The 19,284-nt window shown below is 52.9% G+C and overlaps 1 protein-coding gene across 1 annotated transcript in view; it reads left to right on the top strand.

The window, feature by feature from the left end:
• Nucleotides 1-19,284, top strand: part of CLUH (clustered mitochondria (cluA/CLU1) homolog) — a 65,567-nt gene that overhangs the window by 15,606 nt on the left and 30,677 nt on the right. Inside the window, exons 9-13 of the mRNA XM_015418890.1 lie at nt 1,571-1,663; nt 3,280-3,974; nt 8,968-9,203; nt 11,529-11,633; nt 12,051-12,151. Coding sequence (XP_015274376.1) covers nt 1,571-1,663; nt 3,280-3,974; nt 8,968-9,203; nt 11,529-11,633; nt 12,051-12,151 — 1,230 coding nt within the window. The remainder of the gene's footprint in view (nt 1-1,570; nt 1,664-3,279; nt 3,975-8,967; nt 9,204-11,528; nt 11,634-12,050; nt 12,152-19,284) is intronic.

The raw sequence follows: 19,284 nt of genomic DNA on the forward strand, positions 1-19,284 counted from the left end.
AAAAATTGGAAAAATTGAAAAAAGAAACGAAAAAAATGATTATGGAACGTTTTATTTTAACATGATGAATAAAATATTTTAAGACAAGGTGTTCAAATATTTTCCAAATAATTTCTAATATATATATACATGGTATCAGATTGATCTAATTTCTGTGCACTGACAAGCAAGTCCTAGTTGCAAACTGAACTCTCCAATGCAAGAACAAGATGCATTTCTTCCTTTAGAAGGTGCTATTGTCAGAAGAAAATAAAAAGGTTTCAGTTATGTTTTTGCATGTGGGTGGGTATTCTGTTTGTAATAATTGTTTAGATACACTATATTTTTAATATGCTAGTTGTGATAATTTCATGCCAAATAAAAATGACCATAGTCATATTTTATGTTCCTAAAGTAACAGAATGACTTTCAATCTAGAAAAGACAAAAGAAATGCTAATGTAGCATTTTTTTCAATTTTTCTGAAAATTTCCGTTTTTTTCCGGAAAAAACCCGGGAAAAAAACGGGTTTTTTTACGAGCTTCAAAATTTCCGGAAATTTTACATCTCTAGTGTTAACGTTTGCTAAATCCAGAGGAGTGGAAGGATTTCACGAAGAGGTCATTAGCTGAGTTTGAGAGGCTCTTCCTCTCCCTGACCAACCCCCCCCCAGGATACTGATCATAAGATGGCTTTCCTTTTCAGTAGTGTTCAGATTTCACAGAACTCTTCTTCTCACCTCCCCCCAGTTTGGTGTCGTGGTGAGGAGCGCGGACTCTAGTCTGGGAGAGCCGGGTTCCACTCTTCCGCATGCGGCTGCTGGTGTGACCTTGGGTCAGTTACAAGTTCTGTCAGAGCTGTTCTCGCAAGAGCAGTCCTCAAGAGAGCTCTCTCAGCCCCGCCGACCTCACGGGATGTCTGTTGTGGGGAGGGGAAGGGAAAAGGAGTTTGTAAGCTGCTCTGAGACTCCTTCGGGGAGTGAAGGGCCATGGGGTATAGATCCAATCTCTTCTTCTTCATAGCATTTTATTGTAGTAGCTCCATTGTTGGCGTGGTGAGACACAGGTTGAAATCCTCCCCCCAGCCGTGAATTTCCCCAGTTCCGTTCTCAGGCTAACCTTCGTCATGGGTATGGTGGCTGTGAAGATAAAACGGTGGCAGGAAACACCACGTGTGACACTCTGAGCGTCTTGGAAACGGGGCCGGTTGGAGCGTGGGTGGCAAAATGATGGGGGAGTCTGGCCGGGGGGGGAGGGAAGTTTCTGTGGCCCTGTGAATTCGCAAGGCTTTGTGGAGAACGGCCATTCTGTCTTCCTAAGAGTCTGTCTCACTTTTTAACCTGCCCTTTGTTTCTTTAGCACACAGTATTTTCCCTTTCTCCATTTTGTCCTCACAAGAGCCCTGTGAGGTTGTATAGACTGAGGGCGTGTGACCGGCCCAAGGTCACCCGGCAGGCTTCTGTGGCATGCCTGGGTGTCCCTGACCCCAGTCCGAGTCCCTGACCAGGATGCCGCACGGGGTCCTCGTTGGGTGCAGCGTGTGGCCAGAAGTTCATACTGCGCTTTGGCTTTTCTCTCCCAAACTCCTTTCAGACCAGAGACTGGAACGAAGAGCTGCAAACCACCAGAGAGCTGCCACGGAAGAACCTGCCCGAGAGGCTGCTGAGGGAACGCGCCATCTTTAAGGTAAGCCGGGGCCCAGCCGGAGGGTGAGGAGGCGATTCGGGGGAACCTTCTGGAAACGGAGGAGGCTGCAGGGAGAGAGGCCTGCCCGCCTTCCCCTTTCCGCCGGCCCCCTGGGAGCCTGACCGGGGCCAGGAGACATCGGCCGGAGCTTCTGCGGGTGTTGCCGTGCGCCCGGGAAATCTTTCTTGACTCCAGTTACGCCCGCCTTTCTCCCCAAGGGGGACCCAAAGGAGCTTGGCTCCCTCTCCTCGTCTCCATTTTATCCTCCCAGCAGCAACTCGGTCGGGGAGGCGTGAGATCGGGGGGGGGGGGGTTTCTGGCTTGGGCCCCCCCCAGAGTTTCCGTGGCAGAGCAGTGGGGACTTGGACCTACTGGCTGGTTCACTTTCACTGTGCGGGAGTTCTTCCTTTAAAACCACAGGGGAGTATTTCACACGTATTTTATGCTTGCAACCAATGTTCCCCCTAAGCTGTGGAGTCTTGTGAGCAAAAATTCTACTTTGTGAGCTGCTGGCATTAAATTTGTGAGCGAGCCATTTGGCTGCTGCATAGATTAGTTTGCTCTGGAGCCATCCTTCCTGAGCTAAGGCAAAAATGTGTGAGCCGGAGGCTAAAAAACTGTGAGCTAGCTCACACTAACTTAGCTTAGAAGGAACACTTTTGCAAAAAAAAACAAACCCCGCCCCCACCTGCTGTCCGGCTCCGGCCAGGGCCACACCCAAGAGGGGCCTGCTGGTCACTAGCCGCCGTTCCGCAGCAGAGCTTTCCCGACACGGACTCTGTGGAGCTCTGGAGACTCCGGGGATTGAACCCCCGGGGCCTTGTGCGTGCCACGTGCCCCGCCACAGCCCCCTCTCCTTTGGGAAGTCTCGCGACGTCTCTTTCGAGCCTGGCCACTGGGCCACACCGCTCGCTGGGCGTGGCAGGCTTGGCCCCGGCTCTCCAGCCCTGCTGTCGGGGGGGGGAGTGTCACCTTGACCGAGAGCCAGCGTGGGGGAGGGGCTGGAGCGTCCGACCAGGACCAGGGAGAGCCCGGTCGGAGTCCCTGCTGGACCGTGGGAGCTCACGGGCTGACCTTGGGCCAGCCGCACAGTCTCTGCCTCACCTGCCTCGCAGGGTGGTTCTGAGGATGAAACACGGGAGAGGGGAACGAGGCCAGCCGCTTTGCGTCCCTGCTGGGGAGATAGGCAGGGCCTCCGTGGCATTAAAAAAAGGGTCCTGCTTCCCTGCACGTGGGGGAGGTGCTCCACCACAAGGCCGCACTCCTGGCCCGCATGGTTTCTTGTGGCTCCGCTGAAACGAGGCGTGCATGTGGACGTGGAAGTGAGTAGGGAGAGAACTTCCGTAAAATCCTGCGCCTTGAATGCCGTCAGGCCCCTGGACCACCTTCTCCAGCTGTTCTTCCAGAGGGTCTTCAAATGGGAGGTGGCTGTTTCCTGGGGGAGTGGCTGTCCAGGGTCTGGGATGAGATCGTTGAGGGGCCGGGGGTTGAATCAGAGACCTCTGGGCAGCAAAGCACAGTGTCTGCTGCAGGGCTGTGACCAGTAAGCGAGCGAGAGCCCCCATGCCTTCTGGCGCAGCCTGCTGACTGACCGGCCGGCCCTGTTGCCTTCTCAGGTTCACAGTGACTTCACTGCAGCTGCCACGAGAGGCGCCATGGCTGTCATTGACGGGAACGTGATGGCCATCAACCCCAGCGAGGAGACCAAGATGCAGATGTTCATCTGGAACAACATCTTCTTCAGCCTGGGCTTTGATGTCCGTGACCACTACAAGGACTTTGGTGGGGATGTGGCCGCCTACGTGGCCCCAGCCAACGACCTCAGTGGGGTCCGGACATACAATGCGGTGGACGTTGAAGGACTGTACACGCTGGGGACCGTGGTAGTTGACTACCGGGGGTACCGGGTGACAGCCCAGTCCATCATCCCGGGGATCCTGGAGCGCGAGCAGGAGCAGAGCGTGGTCTACGGCTCAATAGACTTCGGCAAGACGGTCGTTTCCCATGTCGAGTACTTGGAGCTGCTGGAGAAGACCAGCCGGCCCCTGAAGATCCAGAAGCACCAGGTGCTGAACGACAAGGGCGAGGAGGTGGAGCTGTGCTCCTCGGTGGAGTGCAAGGGCATCATCGGCAACGACGGGCGCCACTACATCCTCGACCTGCTCCGCACCTTCCCCCCGGACCTGAACTTCCTGCCCGTGGAGGGGGAGGAGATGCCAGAGGAGTGTCAGAAAATGGGCTTCCCCAAACAGCACCGGCACAAACTCTGCTGCCTCCGGCAGGAGCTGGTGGATGCTTTCGTAGAGCACAGGTGAGCCCGAGAGACGCCAGGGATGCCTCCGATACGGGCATAATGTCACCTTTTTGCATTTTGTGCTTTTATACCCTGTCTTTGGGGTAGTGGCTGAGTGCAGGGACTCTAATCTGGGAGAACCGGGTTTGATCCCCCACTCCTCCACTTGCACCTGGCTGGATGGCCTTGGGCAAGCCGTAGTTCCGATAAGCGCTGTTCTTGAAAAAAGAGCAGTTTCTGCCAGAGCTCTCTCAGCCCCACCTCCCTCACAGGGAAACGAGTTTGTCAGCCGCTCTGAGCCTCTTTTGGGTAGTGAAGGGCGGGGTATAAATCCAATCTTCTCCTCTTCCTCTTCCTCCTCTTCTTTTTCTTCTTCTTTTCTCCTGGGACTCAGTGTGCATTGGAGTGGCTGCATTTGCGGCAGGGCTGCAGTGCTGTGCCCCTCTAGACCGTGCCCTTGGGGACCCAGGCACGCTGGGCGACTCATACCTTGGCTCAGGGCAGCCTCCTCTCATGCAGTCATCCAGGGTTCTCCTCTCATCCCAGTACTGGCCAAGCCCAGACCAGCTGAGCTTCAGAAATAGTTCCAAATGCGAGCCGGTGTACAAGATCCCTGCTGGATCAGACCAGGGAGTTCCTGTAGTCCAGCTCCCTGTTTCCAGTGGGGAACACACACAAGACTGCCTTCATCCTGAATCAGACCATTCGTCTGTCAAGGGCAGCTCTCCAGGGTCTGAGGGTCATAGAATCATAGAATGTTAGAGTGGGAAGGGACCTTGCAGGTCGTCTAGTCCAATCCCCTGCACCCTGCAGGGTCTTTCACATGATATCTGACACTTTTAACTGGAGATGCTGCCGGGGATTTAAGCTGGGACCTTCTACATGCCAAGCAGATGCTCTGCCACTGAGCCGCAGCCCCTCCTGTCTGGTGACCAGTCAGGTGGCTCTGGAGGCCGGCAGTCCTCATTTGGCTCCAGCACCTGGTGTTCACAGGTGCACTGCCTCCGAAAATGGCGTTTCCCTTTGCCTGTCACCGATGGCACCAGTGGAGGGCTCAGTTCCCCTCCATGAATTGGTCTGACCCTCCTCCCTTTTAAAACCGTCCTGTCCCGTGGATTCCGTACATTTTGGTCCGGCTGTTATTTATTTATCTTATTTATTTATACCCCGCCCTCCCCGCCAAGGCAGGCTCAGGGCGGCTTACGTGCGATACCATATATATATATAAATACAGTTAAAATCATTCATAAAACATCATAACAAATTAAATAGCAGTTATCCTAAAGGGCTGGAACAGTATTCAAGTGAAGTGCAAGAGCAGAGGTGTCAAGTGGTAGCTCCAAAAAAGGCCGGGGAATGGAGCGTGCAACATGCAAGGAGACAAGTGGAGGAGACGCGCTCTGCTCCTTGGGGGGCAGAGGCTGCAGTTCTTGCCTGGTGGGGGGAGGTTCCGTGGGGGGAGGGGGGAGCGGCAAGCGCCCCGTCTGGCAGTCCAGCCTTTTGTCCAGCTTCCTCCTAGGCAGGCGGGGGTGTGGGCACTGGCATGCCAGCCTGATGAGTGAACTGCATGGGCCAGGCTGGTGTGCCAGCAGGGAGCGCCTTTGGTGTGCCAGCCCAAATGCCTGGGATACGGGCAAGCACACGGGACTCCTCGCCGTCTCCCCTCTCCTGCTTCTCTCCCGTCACGGAACACGAGGTGGCCCTGGGTCTGTTCCCGGGAGGAGAGGCCTCCTGTCCAGGCACGGGACAGACCTGCTGAGCCCTCCTGGCTCCGCCACTCTCAGTACGCTGAGCAGGAGCGCTCTTGCCCCCTCCCCCGCACGCCCGTGGGGCAGCCAGGGGGCTCCAGTAGGGGTGGCTATGGTTTATTAACTGTATTAAGTTTCTGCATCGCCTCATCCCTGAGGACATGGGGCTCTGAGCGATTTACAATGAATATACAGTTTAAAATTAGCAATCAGTTCATTCCAAAGTTTTGCAGTCTTCCGATGGTGCTTATAATTTGATCTGAAACCTGCTCTGAACTGTTCTCATGGGCAGCTTAAGGAGGAAGCAGAAGCGGGCAAGGTGGAAGAAGAGAAAAGAAGGGGAGAGCCACGATGGGAAACCGTTGCTGTCCTCAGCCAGAAGCCCGGCGGGGACGTCCATGCCTCGCAGGCCCTGCGGAGCTGCATGAGATCCTGCAGCAGCAGGGCCCTGGGGGGAGCTGGCCCTAGAGAGCCCCACCAGGTCGGAGGCTTTGAGGCTCTGGGCGAGGACAGCCGGATGCCTTTGGGGCCAGGGGTCACCCGCAGATGGCTCTCAGCTGAGCACAGTGCTCTCCCGGGGACAAACCAGAGGAGACGGTCCCGAAGATACGCTGGTACCAGACCGCTCAAGGCCTCAAAGGTCAATACCCCAACCCCTTGAGTCTGACTCGGGACTCCACTGGGAGCCAGTGTCGCTGGCGCAGCACAGGTTGTAGATGTGCCGTCCGTGGCGTTCCCGTCAGGACTCACCCCGACGCATTCTGGGTCAGCTGGATCCAGAATGCTCCGCTCTGCCTCTTGAGTCCTTGGAACTCTCTGCCGGTAGAGAGGAAGTTACCCAGTGGAGGGCTTGATGCTAAAACTGAGCAGCCTGACCAAAAGCCGGGTGTCTCTGGAACAGGTGGGCCTCTTGTGTGCTTGCCAAGGGAACGCCACCCTCCTGCCTTCCTCACTCAGTGTGTGTGTGTGCCAGGAAGAGCAAACAGGGTGGCGAAGCAGAGGCCACTCCCTGGCGGAGAGGGTTCTGCCGTGCCGTGCTCCTCCCTCCAGGGTGCCAGGTGGCGCTTGGCGTGTGCGTCTGCCGTCTCCAGCACTCTTGGTCCCAGCTGTGGGCATCAGGGTACAAGGCTGCCATCTCCTCCTGTCTCACAGCCACTTGGCTCTGATGGCTGGCAGGCCACATGGAAGCTTATCCTTGAATAAAACTCGGTTGGTCTTAAAGGGGCCACTGGATTCCAGCTCTATGCCACTGCTGCTTTGGACCAACACGGCCGCCCGCCTGACTCTGCCCGCTGATAGAAGTCATTCTGGAGTGACTCTGAGGACGGTGACTGTGCCGGTCGCCCCAAACGGCCTCTGGACCCATAGCTGTGTGGAGGCTGTGGAGCCCGCTGTGCCCACAGAAGCACTCGCCCGTGCTGAGAGTCCACACGGGGCATTTCTCAGCATGCCCTTCCGAGTCTGCCCCAGGGGACTGCTGGTCCCCGCCTGGTCCTGGCAGGCTTCCGGGAAAGGCTGCCGAGACGGGCCTTGGTCTGACCTGCCTCGAATCCCTTTTGCTGCAGAGCACCCCTTTGTGCCTCGCTTCCCTCGGCGGTGGGTGCCCTCGCTCTGGCCGTTGACTCTCTGGGCACAGGGGGAGCGGAGTGCCGGGAACTGGCTGGCGGCCCGGCAACCCAAGCAGGCCAGGTGGAGAGTAAGAGACGCCCGTCCCCGGTTGCTCCGGGGGGATGCGATGGCGTTTGGCTGGCGTGCAGGAGAACCTTCGTTGGTCTCAAAAACCAGAGCTGTGAGCCAAGTACGTGTGTGCTCCACAACTGCAGCTGCATCTTTTTGCTTCCTGGTGCGGAGTTTGCCACCTTGAAAATCCTAAGTCTTGTCGTGGTAGCAGTAATAACTGGGTGTGCAACTCCCAACAGCAGAATAAAACTGAGCCAAGTGAGGTTATGGGCGTTGACATGACGCGAGGGTCCCCAGCACAGGCCCCTTTCCTGGTGCCCCCCCAAGTGCTCTTAGAAAGCGGGTGGGGGGGTGGAGCTTTTGTCCAGCACGGATGCCTGGCTGGCCAGCCGGCCACTGGGGAGATCCGATTGGCTGTGCAGATTTCTTTTTTAATTGCTTTGGCACAAGCGGCTCCCGCAGCACAAGGTTCTTCCCTGTGTGACCGAAGGCAAGTTGTGGCAGCCGTTTTGTGGCAGACCGTGGTTCCTGCAGTGGCCGTTTTGTGGCTGTGCCCACCGTGCTGTGTCAGAATTCCAAAGGTGCCCACAGGCTCAAAAGGTTTGGGGACCCCTGGTGTCATGCATATGCCGTCTTTGAAGGCACGTGTCTCTGCCACTTCCCTCAAGTGAGACAGGCCAGTGGCTGGTTGGTGGGCTGCTTGGAAACCCCCATAGACCTGAGCTCCCTGGAGAAAACCAAATAAGCAACAAAACTGGGATGGTACCATGATGTATGCATGTGAGAGCCAGCCCGTTGCTGGTGGTGTGGTTGGTGTCAGCCCAGGCATCAAATCCCAGCACTGCCTTTGGAGCTTGTGGGTGACCTTGGGCCAGTCTGGCACTCTCAGCCTCTTCTGCTCCTCTGAGCTTTTGAGAGAATAAAATGGGGAGCATCAGAAGACCACACATGAAGCCACCTTCCTCTGAATCAGAGCCCCCTTGGTCCATCAAGGTCAGCATTTCCTACCTAGACTGGCAGAGGCTCTCCAGGGTCTCGGGCAGAGGTCTTTTCACATCACCTGCTGCTTGGTCCTTTTAACTGGAGATGCTGCCCGGGATTGAACCTGGGATCTTCTGCGTGTCAAGCAGATGCTCTGCCACTGAGCCACAGCCCTTCCCTGCTGACCAGGCCAGTGGTCCGTCTAGTCTAGCATCCTGTTCCATGCAGTGCCCAACCAGTTGCCCTGGGGAAGGCCAGCAAACGGCATAGGGCCAAGGCCTTCTCCTGGTACCGCCTCCTAGCACTCGGATTCAGAGGTTTGTTGTCTCTCCTTGTCGTTCATCTTGGCTGGCCCTCGATGCTCCAGAAATCTGCCAGCCCCTCCCCCCTTAAACCCACCCATTCTCGTGCCCATCACCACATCCACTGGTCAGGAGTCACACAATTTGTTTCCTCAGTGAGTGCAGAGATACTGTCCTTGTGCCTGTCCTCAGTCTGTTCCTGCTGGCTTCACTGGGTGGGAAGGGAGGTCCTGCACATGACCGCGAGCTAAGGCATGGTAAAAATGCACCAGGCAGATCTCGTCCGTTGGTTTGCCGCAGGTATCTCCTGTTCATGAAGCTGGCTGCCCTGCAGCTCATGCAGCAGAAGGCCCACAAGGAGGAGAGCGGCGGCACCTTGCTAGAAAATGGCGGCAGCCCCACACACCCCTTTCCAGAGAACGGGATGGAAGATGGCAAGAAGTCCCCACTGGAAGATGGCAAGGTGGAGGAGAACATGGCTGGGCTGGACCAGGTGAAGGAGCTCACTGAGACTATTGCATCCGATGATGGAGCAGGTATGTTCAGCCTCAAAAGCCAGTCAGGTTTCCGGGATACACGTGCCACAAAGAATGCTAGTTGCTCTTTTTTGAAAGAATGGGGTCATGACTTCTTGCTCAGAATGAGAAGATTGCAGGTAGCCTATATGCAGCACTTATACCCATGGTGACTTCCAGGCTAGGCTACTGTTTGGTTTTCTGTGTGGGACTGCCCTTGGAGACCATCCAGAAATTTTCTTCAAGGAGAAAATAAAAGGACTGTGCCAGTTACTAAGAGATGGGGGGGAATGCACCAATGGTGCAAGTATTTTTTTTTAAAAAATCAAGTTGTAGTCGACTTAGGATGCCCCCATAATGGGGTTTTCAAGGCAAGAGATGTTCAGAGGTGGTTTGACATGTGTAGTAGTGACCCTGATATTCCTTGGTGGTCTCCCCTCCAAACACCAGCCAAGGCTGACTGCGCTTCGCTTCCAAGATCTTCTTCTTTTCTTTTTTTAATCAAACTTTTTATTTTTGGGTATAACAACATGTTAAACATTACATCTTTTCTTTTGACAAATATCCTTTTCTCTTATCTCCTCTACCCCCCCCCTCGGTGGCTTCCTGCAATGCTCCCCCCCTCCTTTCTGCATTATTGTCCCATTATCATTATACATTTTCTCTTTCAAGTTTTCAGGTAACCATTTCAATTAACATATTCTCTATTTCAGATCTTATCTATTACAATTTCCGCTCTTAGTAACTATCAAAGCAAAGTAAATTGTTTTTAACATCCCAGTTTTTCTCTATATATTCTTTAAAGTCTATCCATTCTTCAAAGAATTCTCCACCTTCCTTGTTGTTAAGTTTCTTCGTCAATTTGTCCATTTCTGCCATAAAAAGCATTTTCTGTATCCAGTCCTCTATTTCTGGTATTCTGTCTTGTTTCCAAGACTGTGCATAGGTCATTCTAGCAGTAGTAATCATATACCGTAATAATGTTCTTTTTGTAACATTTACTTCCTCCATCTTAAGTCCTAGAAGTAAAACTTCTGGTTCTTTTTTAAATGTACACTTCAAAATTTTCTGCATTTCATTATGGACTTCTGTCCAACACGTTGCAGCTTTGTGCTTCGCTTCTAAGATCTGACAGGATCAGACTGGCCAGGGATAAAAATTCAGCTAAAAAATCTGTCTGCATTTCGCCAACAGGCTTCCTTGGGGGGGAGTCAACAAGAGTCCACGATCAGTCCGTGGCCTGATAGGAGGGCTTCCTAGGAAAGGGGGAAAGGCTGTTTGTCCGGGCTCACTTTTTGGAGGCGCTACAAAGAGAGCTTTTTGGGCAGGCTTTTCTGCCATTTATTGTTTGATGTTATTGTTTTACGTAAATCCATCTGTATTTTGACTGTTGAGTGTTCATGATTTATTTGTTTACTTTATTTCTCTCCCCCCGCCTCTCCAGTGGGGTCCCAAAGCAGCTCACATTGCTCTCCTCTCTGCCACTTTATCCTCACAACAACCCTGTGAGGGAGGCCAGGCGGTCAGCAGACCTATATTCACCCAGCAAGCTTCCTTGGCAGAGTGAGGGTTGAATCTCAGTTTCCCAGACCCCGGCCTGATACTTTCACCACCCCATCGGCTCTCCTGAGCTGCTCTGAGTCCCTTTTGGGGAGAAAATGCAGGATACGCTCTTTTAAATAAACATCGTCTGCTTTTTGTTTGCTTGTAAGCCAGTGGTGAAGCTGATTAGGCCGATTTTTACTTTGAGGTTTTGATTTATGAATTTCTGAACAGTCTGGGCCTGAAGCTCTTGCAGTGGCTTCTCTCTGTGAACTGTCTCATGCTTTAAGATCTGTCAGTGAGGCTCAGGAACACCTTAGTAGATGGCCAGTTGTGGTAGCTGAGCGCGCTCTCTCTCTCTCTCTCTCTCTCTCTCTCTCTTTCTCTCTCTCTCTCTCTCTCTCTCTCTCTGTCGTTGAAGAAATAGTCTTGATATTGCTAAAATGGAAAAACTGTTTGAAATTATAAATTGATGAGATTAGGAACATATATCCCATGTTAAATCTAATTGTGGGTTGGTTTTGTTCTGTTTGGGTTTTTTGCATGTTAACCTCTGGAGTGGAGTATATATATTGCAAACAGCTGTTACTGGAAATGTATTTTTGTTAGTTTTATGTACGTGGCATACTTCTTTCAAAAATAATAATGAGCTAGGACTGCTGTTGTTTGTACCATGTCTTGATTGGCTTCTGTTTTGTTAGTGTGGGACAGGTTTGTCAGGGAAATGTTAAATAACAATGTATAGAAAGGTCAAGTATTTAGTAGTGGTTACCAAATCCCCCCCCTCTCCCCCCCCTTCTCCAGTGGACCCCAAAAGCAGGGAGGTGATCCAAAATGCTTGCAAGGCTGTTGGCTCCATCAGCAATATGTCCTTTGATATCCGCTTCAATCCCGACATCTTCTCACCAGGTAGGTACCCATTCTGGTAAGGGGAGTTCGGGTTGGGGAGTTTAGTGCTCCCTGGACTTGGTTGGCCATAAAGTCCTGATTCCGGGCAGGTTGAGAGAATGGGGGGCGATCTAGCTGTCTGTGCTCTCTGTTCAGAGACTGACCCCGGGGGGGGAAACAGTCCTAAGTTGGAGGAGTCTAGGGAATGGCCGTCTCTGTCTGAGGCCACTTCCTGCTTCTCCAAAAGGATCCTCTAAAGAACAGTCCAGTCCCGGCGCTTACAGGGATGGCTGCAGCTGCCACAGGGGAACGGCGGCCCTTGTTTCAGCAGCCGGGGGGGTTGGAAAGGGAGCAGCGGTGCTGGTCTCCGTGACTGCTCGATGCAGGGAGGGGCTTCTTCCTTCCCCTTCTCAGATCTCTGGGGTTTTCTCTCTGTAGGGGTCCACTTTCCTGACTCGAGCAAAGACCAGATCCAGGATCAGAAGCAGTTACTGAAGGACGCTGCTGCTTTCCTTGTGTCGTACCAAATTCCAGGCTTGGTGAGCAAGTTAGGCTGGGGGGGGGAGCAGCGACTGGGGGGAGGGGGCTGGGACGTGTCGTGGCAAAGGGGGGTGGAGAGTGGTGCTTCGAAAGACAGCACTGCTGGTAGGAGCTGCTGGATGTGGTCCCGTATTTTGAACTCGGCTTCACCGTGCTTCTGGAACATGGCCTCGTTCACACCGACTCAGCACTCCTGGAACACCCACTTGGCCCTTCGACGGCCGGTGCCAGGGGCCTGTGCTGCAGTCCACAGATTCGTGTGGTGCAGGGAGCCTCCGGAGGTGTTTTGCTGGCCCAGGAGTGTCACAGGGCCCCCTCCCCCCCCAGCTTGGACTTGGGGAAGGGGATAAGCCGGTAGCCAGTGTGGTTACAGAGGTTGGCGTCTCTGCTCTGCTGTGGATGGGAACCTGGGTGACCTTGGGCCAGTCACATGCTCTGAGCCTGACCTGCCTCACAGGGTAGTTGTTATGAGGATAAAATGGAGGAGAGGAGAATGATGCAAACCACTTTGGGGTCCTCTTTGCTGTGAAAGGTGGGATATAAATGAAGTAAGTAAAGAGAATCCTCAGTTTCCCTTGAAGCATGCCAGGGAACTCCTCGTAGGGGTGGGGGGGGGGGAATCAGGATTTTTTCACATTCGGTTATATTGAACCTGAATTTTTTTTGGAAACCCGAAAAACCCCAAATACCAATACAGCATAGATATCTGAAAATTCTTGGGATTCCTGGAAAAATTCAGGTCTGTTATATCCTATGGGGCAATTGTAGTCAATGGCAAAAATCTTCTGACAAGTTTTCAGGGGGCTGTGGGGGAGGGGGTTTGCGGTAGAGGCACCAAATTTGGACTGTAGCTGCTGGAGCCTCTCCCCAAAAGACCCCCACAGTTTTGAAAAGATTGGACCAGGGGGTCCAATTGTAGGGGCATCCAAAGAGGGTGCCCCCAATTCTCCATTGTTCCATCTGAGAGATGGTCAACCAGTCCTCCCGGTTGAGCTGGCTCTCTTCCCGAATGACCCCGCGCTCAGAGGTCAGGGCGCTCTCCTGCTCCACCAAGCATTCAAGCATGACGCAGGTGGCGTTCCAGCGAGTGGTGAAGTCACCAAGCAGGCAGTGCTCCGGCACACCTGTCAGCGCCTGCTTCTCACTCAACAGGGAGGTGTCCTTCGTACTGTGAGAGAAGTGGCTCACGATGTGCCGGCATTTCTGGAGGAGATGCCGGAAATGACGAGTCGCAGCATCCAGATTGGGATTCTCCACAGAACCCAACCCCAGAGCATCCTTGACCACGAGGTGGAGAAGGTGGGCCGCACAGTAAATACGAATTAGGTCCAGTCACCCAGCCGCTGGCCTAATATTCTGGCCACCCTCCATCACCACGAAGCCCCTGGTCACATCCCTGCCCACCCACCCCACTAACTGTCTCTCGATGGTGGCCTTGATGTTGTCAGCTGTGTGCGACCCATCGAGTTTCTCGATGTGGAGCAGAGCCTGGCAGTGGCCGGCCCGGTGGCCCTGACCCTGCCTGACCCTGGTTTCCCCTCCCCCACCCATTTCGCTGGGTTGCCACCCGTGTGCAGTCAACGAAAGGTACGAATCGTGCGCCTGACAGGAGGTCCAGAGGTCAGACATGAAGTGCACATACCTTCTGCGAGTGTGGGACAAGTGTGCCTTCACATGGTCCCTGGCAGCCCTGTACAATGTGGGCATCATTCACAGTCCTGCTCAGCATGGTGCGAGCAGGGGGCGTGTACCAGGGAAAGGCATCCTGGAGCAGCCTTCGGAAACCCAGTCTTCGACTGCGGAGAAGGGACGCCCGTCTAGAGCGACCATCTCTGCACTGAGGCGAGTGACCCTCTTGCTCGCCTGCCGCTTCCCCCCCTCAGGTACTCTAGTGCCAATGTCACCAGACATCTCAGTCAGAGAGGCTTGGCGTGCCTGCCCTGTCCCTACCATGGAACGTGCAGAGAGAGCGCTGGAGGTGGTCGCAGGACGACTCACCCCCTGGCTGGCTGGGGGTGGCCGCTTGGGCACCTCAGCAGCAGCCTGTCTCCCCCCCCCCCCGAAGAAGCACTGCCTGGTGGTGCTTCTTCAGATGGTTCCGCAGCCCGGAGGTCGAGAGATGGGCGACGTTCTTCCCTCGACCTACCCGGGCCCTACATAGCTGGCATTGTGCAAAGCGGGGATCCTCTGTCACCTGGAAGTGAAGGGGTGCCCACGCTGACCAGCAGCCATAGGCATCCCCGGAGCTGCCTCTTGTGCGGAGCTCAAGCCAGACACACCGTGCCTTTGGGGGGGCAGATGGCTGAGCAGGGGGAAGGGGCTGAGATGGCCGGGGCTTGGGGCGCACCACCTCCATCTCTTCCACCTCTTCCTCCTGTCCCAGCCTTTCCTCATGTCCCTCAGGAGGCCTGCTGGAACCTAGAAAGAACTGGAGCAGTGGGCTGGCCGGCCAGCTCCTCCTCCAGTGCCCCCAGAACCCTCTTAGTCTGTGGAGTGAGCCTTGAAAACAGAGAACTGTCCCCAGAGACCGCTCTGGCTGCCCCTCCTCCTGCTGTTGAGCCTCAGCAGCAGCAGCTTGAGGAGGGACTGCCTGAGCAGCAGACCCCTGCCCACCCGCAGGCGCCTCTGCTGGGGCCACTTCTTAGCATCCTTCTTAGCAGGGAAGAGAGCCAGGTGTGGCTTCTTCGCAGCACCACCCTGGCCTGGCCAGAGGTCGGGGTGGTGCCCGGATGCTCAGTTGTGGTCCTGCGCCTAGGTGGGGGCGGGAGCGAGGCTCTCCCCCTCCCCTCCACCCCTCTAGTCTTCTGCTTAGCCTTGGCCCCAGGGCAACTCTGCGTCCCCCTCCTGTCGCACATGTTGCCCCTGGCCAAACTCGGCCTAACTTGGGGGGAGGGTATGAGGCACCTGTCTTACCTACACTATCACCTGACCCTAAAGCAGCCTCACACCTTTTTATAAACCCTCCCACCCAAAAACTGGGTTTTTGTTTCTTTTAGTAGAGCCTAGCCTACCCTTGCTTCAGTTTTTTCTGGGTTTGTATTTTAGAACTAGCAAAAAAGTGAGCTCCTCTCTAAGGGGGAGCCAATTTGAACCCCCATCTCATTATGATGGGCCTGGCCAAGAGCCAACCACAATGAGACAGGTACTTTCCAAATTTGGGGTTGTCATGGTAAATGGGTGGGGAGAGGTTGGTTCTGGGCATCATCCTCCTGCAGTAAGATGATACCGAGCCACCCCTACCCAGAAGAGGTTACGTGCCTCTCTACCATGCTTCAGCAGAGGCATTTGGTTTATGGGGCAATTTGAGCAAATGGTCAGTCAGATGGCGAGAGGAAACGCACACAACAGGGGGTGAACAGATACATTCCAAAGGGGGGGAACATGAGACCCTATAGCATCACAAGGGATACATGAAGGCTTTAGGAATCAATTTTCCTATACACTAGCCTAGCCTTGCTTCAGTTTTTTCTGGGTTTGTTTTTTAGAACTAGTGAATTCCTACACTGACCCTGACTGTGGTTTAAAGACTGTCCTTGATATGTGGCTTGTAAACCTTTTAAAAAGTTTTAGGGGTTTAAACTACTCCTATCTAAATTCTACTGGAACCAGCCTGATTCCCTGTGGAACGCAGGAGGAGCTCCCTAATTGAAACACAGGAGCTAAGGGGGGGGGGAGTGCCTGGCTTCACCAAAGTTCAGTCAGAGCACAAACAACACAAACACAGCACACTACCTTTTAAAAAGTTGTGCACTACTTAAACCTCTGTTTTATGAGCTGAAGAGAGATCTTGGAGACGTAGTAGATAACTCAATGAAAATGTCTTGACAGTGTGCGACTGCAATAAAAAAGGTCAACACTATGCTGGGGATTATTAGGAAGGGAACTGAAAACAAATCAGCCAGTATCATAATGCCCCTGTATAAATCGATGGTGTGACCTCATTTGGAATACTGTGTGCAGTTCTGGTCACCACACCTTAAAAAGGATATTATAGCTTTGGAAAAAGTGCAGAAAAGGGCAACTCGAATGATAAAAGGGTTGGAACAAGTTCCCTATGAGGAAAGGTTAAAGCACTTGGGGCTCTTTAGCTTGGAGAAACGACGACTGAGGGGTGACATGATCGAGGTTTGTAAGATTATGCATGGGAAAGAGCAGGTAGAGAAAGAGGTACTTTTCTCCCTTTCTCACAATACAAGAACTCGTGGGCAGTCAGTGAAATTACTGAGCAGTTGGGTTAGAACAGATAAAAGGAAGTATTTTATTTATTTATTACTTCGATTTATACCCCACCCTCCCCGGGAGCAAGCTCAGGGTGACTAACATTAGTCGGTACCCAGTACCGTAAAACCATATACAAAGATTAAAACATTTAAGTATAAGCATTGACAGTAAACATTAAAACATTAGAACACTCCAATAATTAAAGTGCTAGTGATGGTATCATCTTTGACTAAATGCGATGGCATACTAATGGTACTTCACCCAACGGTTCTTCATACTAAAGTCCTTCTTCACCCAAAGAGTGATTAACACATGGAATTCACTGCCACAGGAGGTGGTGGCGGCTACAGGCAGGGGGATGGCTTCAAGAGGGAATTAGATAAGCATATGGAGCAGAGGTCCATCAGTGGCTATTGGCCACAAGGTATAGATAGGAACTCTCGGTCTGAGGCAGTTGATGCTCTGTCTTCTGGGTGCTTGGGGGGGGTCAACAGTGGTGGACCTCCTGATGGCACCTGGTGTTTTTGGCCACTGTGTGACACAGAGTGTTGGACTGGATGGGCCTTTGGCCTGATCGAACATTGGCTTCTCTTATGTTCTTAAAAAAAAAAAAAACAAGCCCAGAAAATACAAGAACTTAAAAAAATTAAACTGCAAAGGCGAAAGAACCAAAAACAGAGACTGAGAGGCAGAAGACTAACCAGTAACCTCCTCCCTCCAAAAAAAGCCCCAACAAGCCAAGAAATAAAATATCAAATCAATCACAGTATAAAAAAATAAAATGCAAAAGAGGGCTGGCTAAACCACAATCTAAAAGAAGAGAATCCTCCCCCACCCAAAAAAAACCCACCAGGAAGAGGCCTGCCTCCCACCCACCACCACCACACCAACCCCAGGCCCCAACCCACAAGAAATAATTTTTTTTAAGTGCCCTAATATAAATCAAACCAGTGTGATGTCTTCAGTCTTGATCCGAGGTAGTCTGAGAAGTCAGCTCAGCAGGCAGCAGCAGGGAGGAAAGCAGGCTCAAGGAGCAGGGGCTGAAGCTGAAGGCCGGCCGGCCACACACCGTCTCCAAGCCAGGCGCTCACCCTCACCAGCAGCAGCAGGAACAGGAACGGAGTCAGCCAGCCACAGAGTCTGCTTTTATGCTCTCTGGGCATACACAGAAGGATTCTAAAAAGTATCAACTTTCTGTGATTGGCCAGAGAGCAGATGGCAAAATCCTATTGGCCACCAGTGCTCCTTCCCTGGGAAAGGAGCAAGCTAGTAGCTGGGCTTCAATAACTGAAGCCAGCAGCAACAACAGCCTTGCAAAAAGTTGTAAGCTGCAATGCATTTTGAAATGCATTGCAGTGATTGGCTGTCTGCAAGGTCCCTCTTTCCCCCTCCCTCCTGGAAACTAGAGGAAGAGGCTAAAATGGTGGGGAAACCAAGTTTAGTAGAGCCCTTTAAAAAAAATTTTTTAAAACCCAGTGCCATTTTTTGGGAAAGCTGAAAACCCCCTGAAAATTTTCAGGTTTTCGGGATTTCCCCCCCTGAAATCCAGAAAAGCTCAGGGAAGCTTTTTCGGATCCCGAAAACCCGAAAAAACCCTGAAAAGATTTTTTTCCCAAGTTTTTTTTTTGGGGTCATAAACCCAAATGCACACCCCTACTCCTTGGCAGAGAAAAGCATGGCTGCCCCCTGTTTCATTCCTTAAGTAGCTTAAGGTGGAACTTTATTGGCTGCCTTCTTTGGCCATGGCAGACGTGGTCTATAACGGAATGCCATTCTGTGACGGAACCACGGAAGTGCAGAAGTTTCCTGCTGGCCCTGAGTCCTGCATTATCGGGATCCTGTCCTGGGCCTCATGGTGACGATGCAGAGGAGCGTGGCGGTGCATGTGCCTGCGCTTCAGTCTCCGTGGCTTGGGGAAAGTGTGGCCAGGCTCCCAGCGTCGGCTGTGCCTCCCCTTTGACCCGTCTCAGTGGCTGCCAGGTGCAGGGAAAGCTTGCCAACGTTGCATGCTGATTCGTACCATGTGTGCCGTCTGCAGAATTCGGGGAGCCGCCTGGCTGCAGAGTCCTCCTGAAAGGGTCTCTGGTTTCTTCCATGTGCTTATAAAGCTGCCATCTGCTAATTCTCCAACCTGCCAATTTGATGTGACTGAAAAATCCCACAGGGACTCCTCAGACTCGGGAATAGGGATGTGCAAAAAAAACAAATTCGGTAAAATTCGGATTCGGGTTTATTGAACCTGAATTTTTTCGGGAAACCCGAAAAACCCAAATATCTAAGTCGGTAAAGCATAGATATCCGAAAATATTCGGGAAACCCGAAAAATTCGGGTCCATTATAACCAATGGGGCCATTGAAGTCAATGGCAAAAAACCTCTTGAAACTTTGCAGGGGGCTGGGGGGGAGGGGGGAGGGGGTTGAGGCTTCAAATCTGGACAGTGGCTGCTCAAGCCTCTCCCCGAAAGACCCTCAAAGTTTTGAGAAGATTGATCCAGGGGGTCCGATTCTAGGGGCATCCAAAGAGGGTGCCCCTAGTCCCCCCAGATCAGCTTGCTGTATTGCCGGTTTGCCGCCGAAATTCGGTGGCAATGCATTTCAATAGGATTTTTACCTTTTGCTTTCCTTTTTGCAGACCCCTAGGAAGGGGGTTAGAGGGAGAGGCTCCAAACTTGGAGGGTGGTTAGTGGAACCTCTCCCCAACATGCCCACCAAGTTTCAAGAAGATTGGACCAGGGGGTCCAATTCTATGGGCCCCCAAACAGGTTGCCCCCATCCCTCCAAAAACCATGCCTTGGTGTGAATGCACGCCACTTCGTCGGTCGCATGAACACTCGTGTCTACTTAGCAGCAAAGACAAGAGTCCACAAGTGACGAGGCGAAGTGCGGCCTGTCTCCTCCTCCTCCTCCTCCT

This window comes from Gekko japonicus, unplaced genomic scaffold, assembly GCF_001447785.1.
Source record: "Gekko japonicus isolate JY-2015 unplaced genomic scaffold, Gekko_japonicus_V1.1 scaffold1911, whole genome shotgun sequence".
Classification (NCBI taxonomy): Eukaryota; Metazoa; Chordata; class Lepidosauria; order Squamata; family Gekkonidae; genus Gekko; species Gekko japonicus.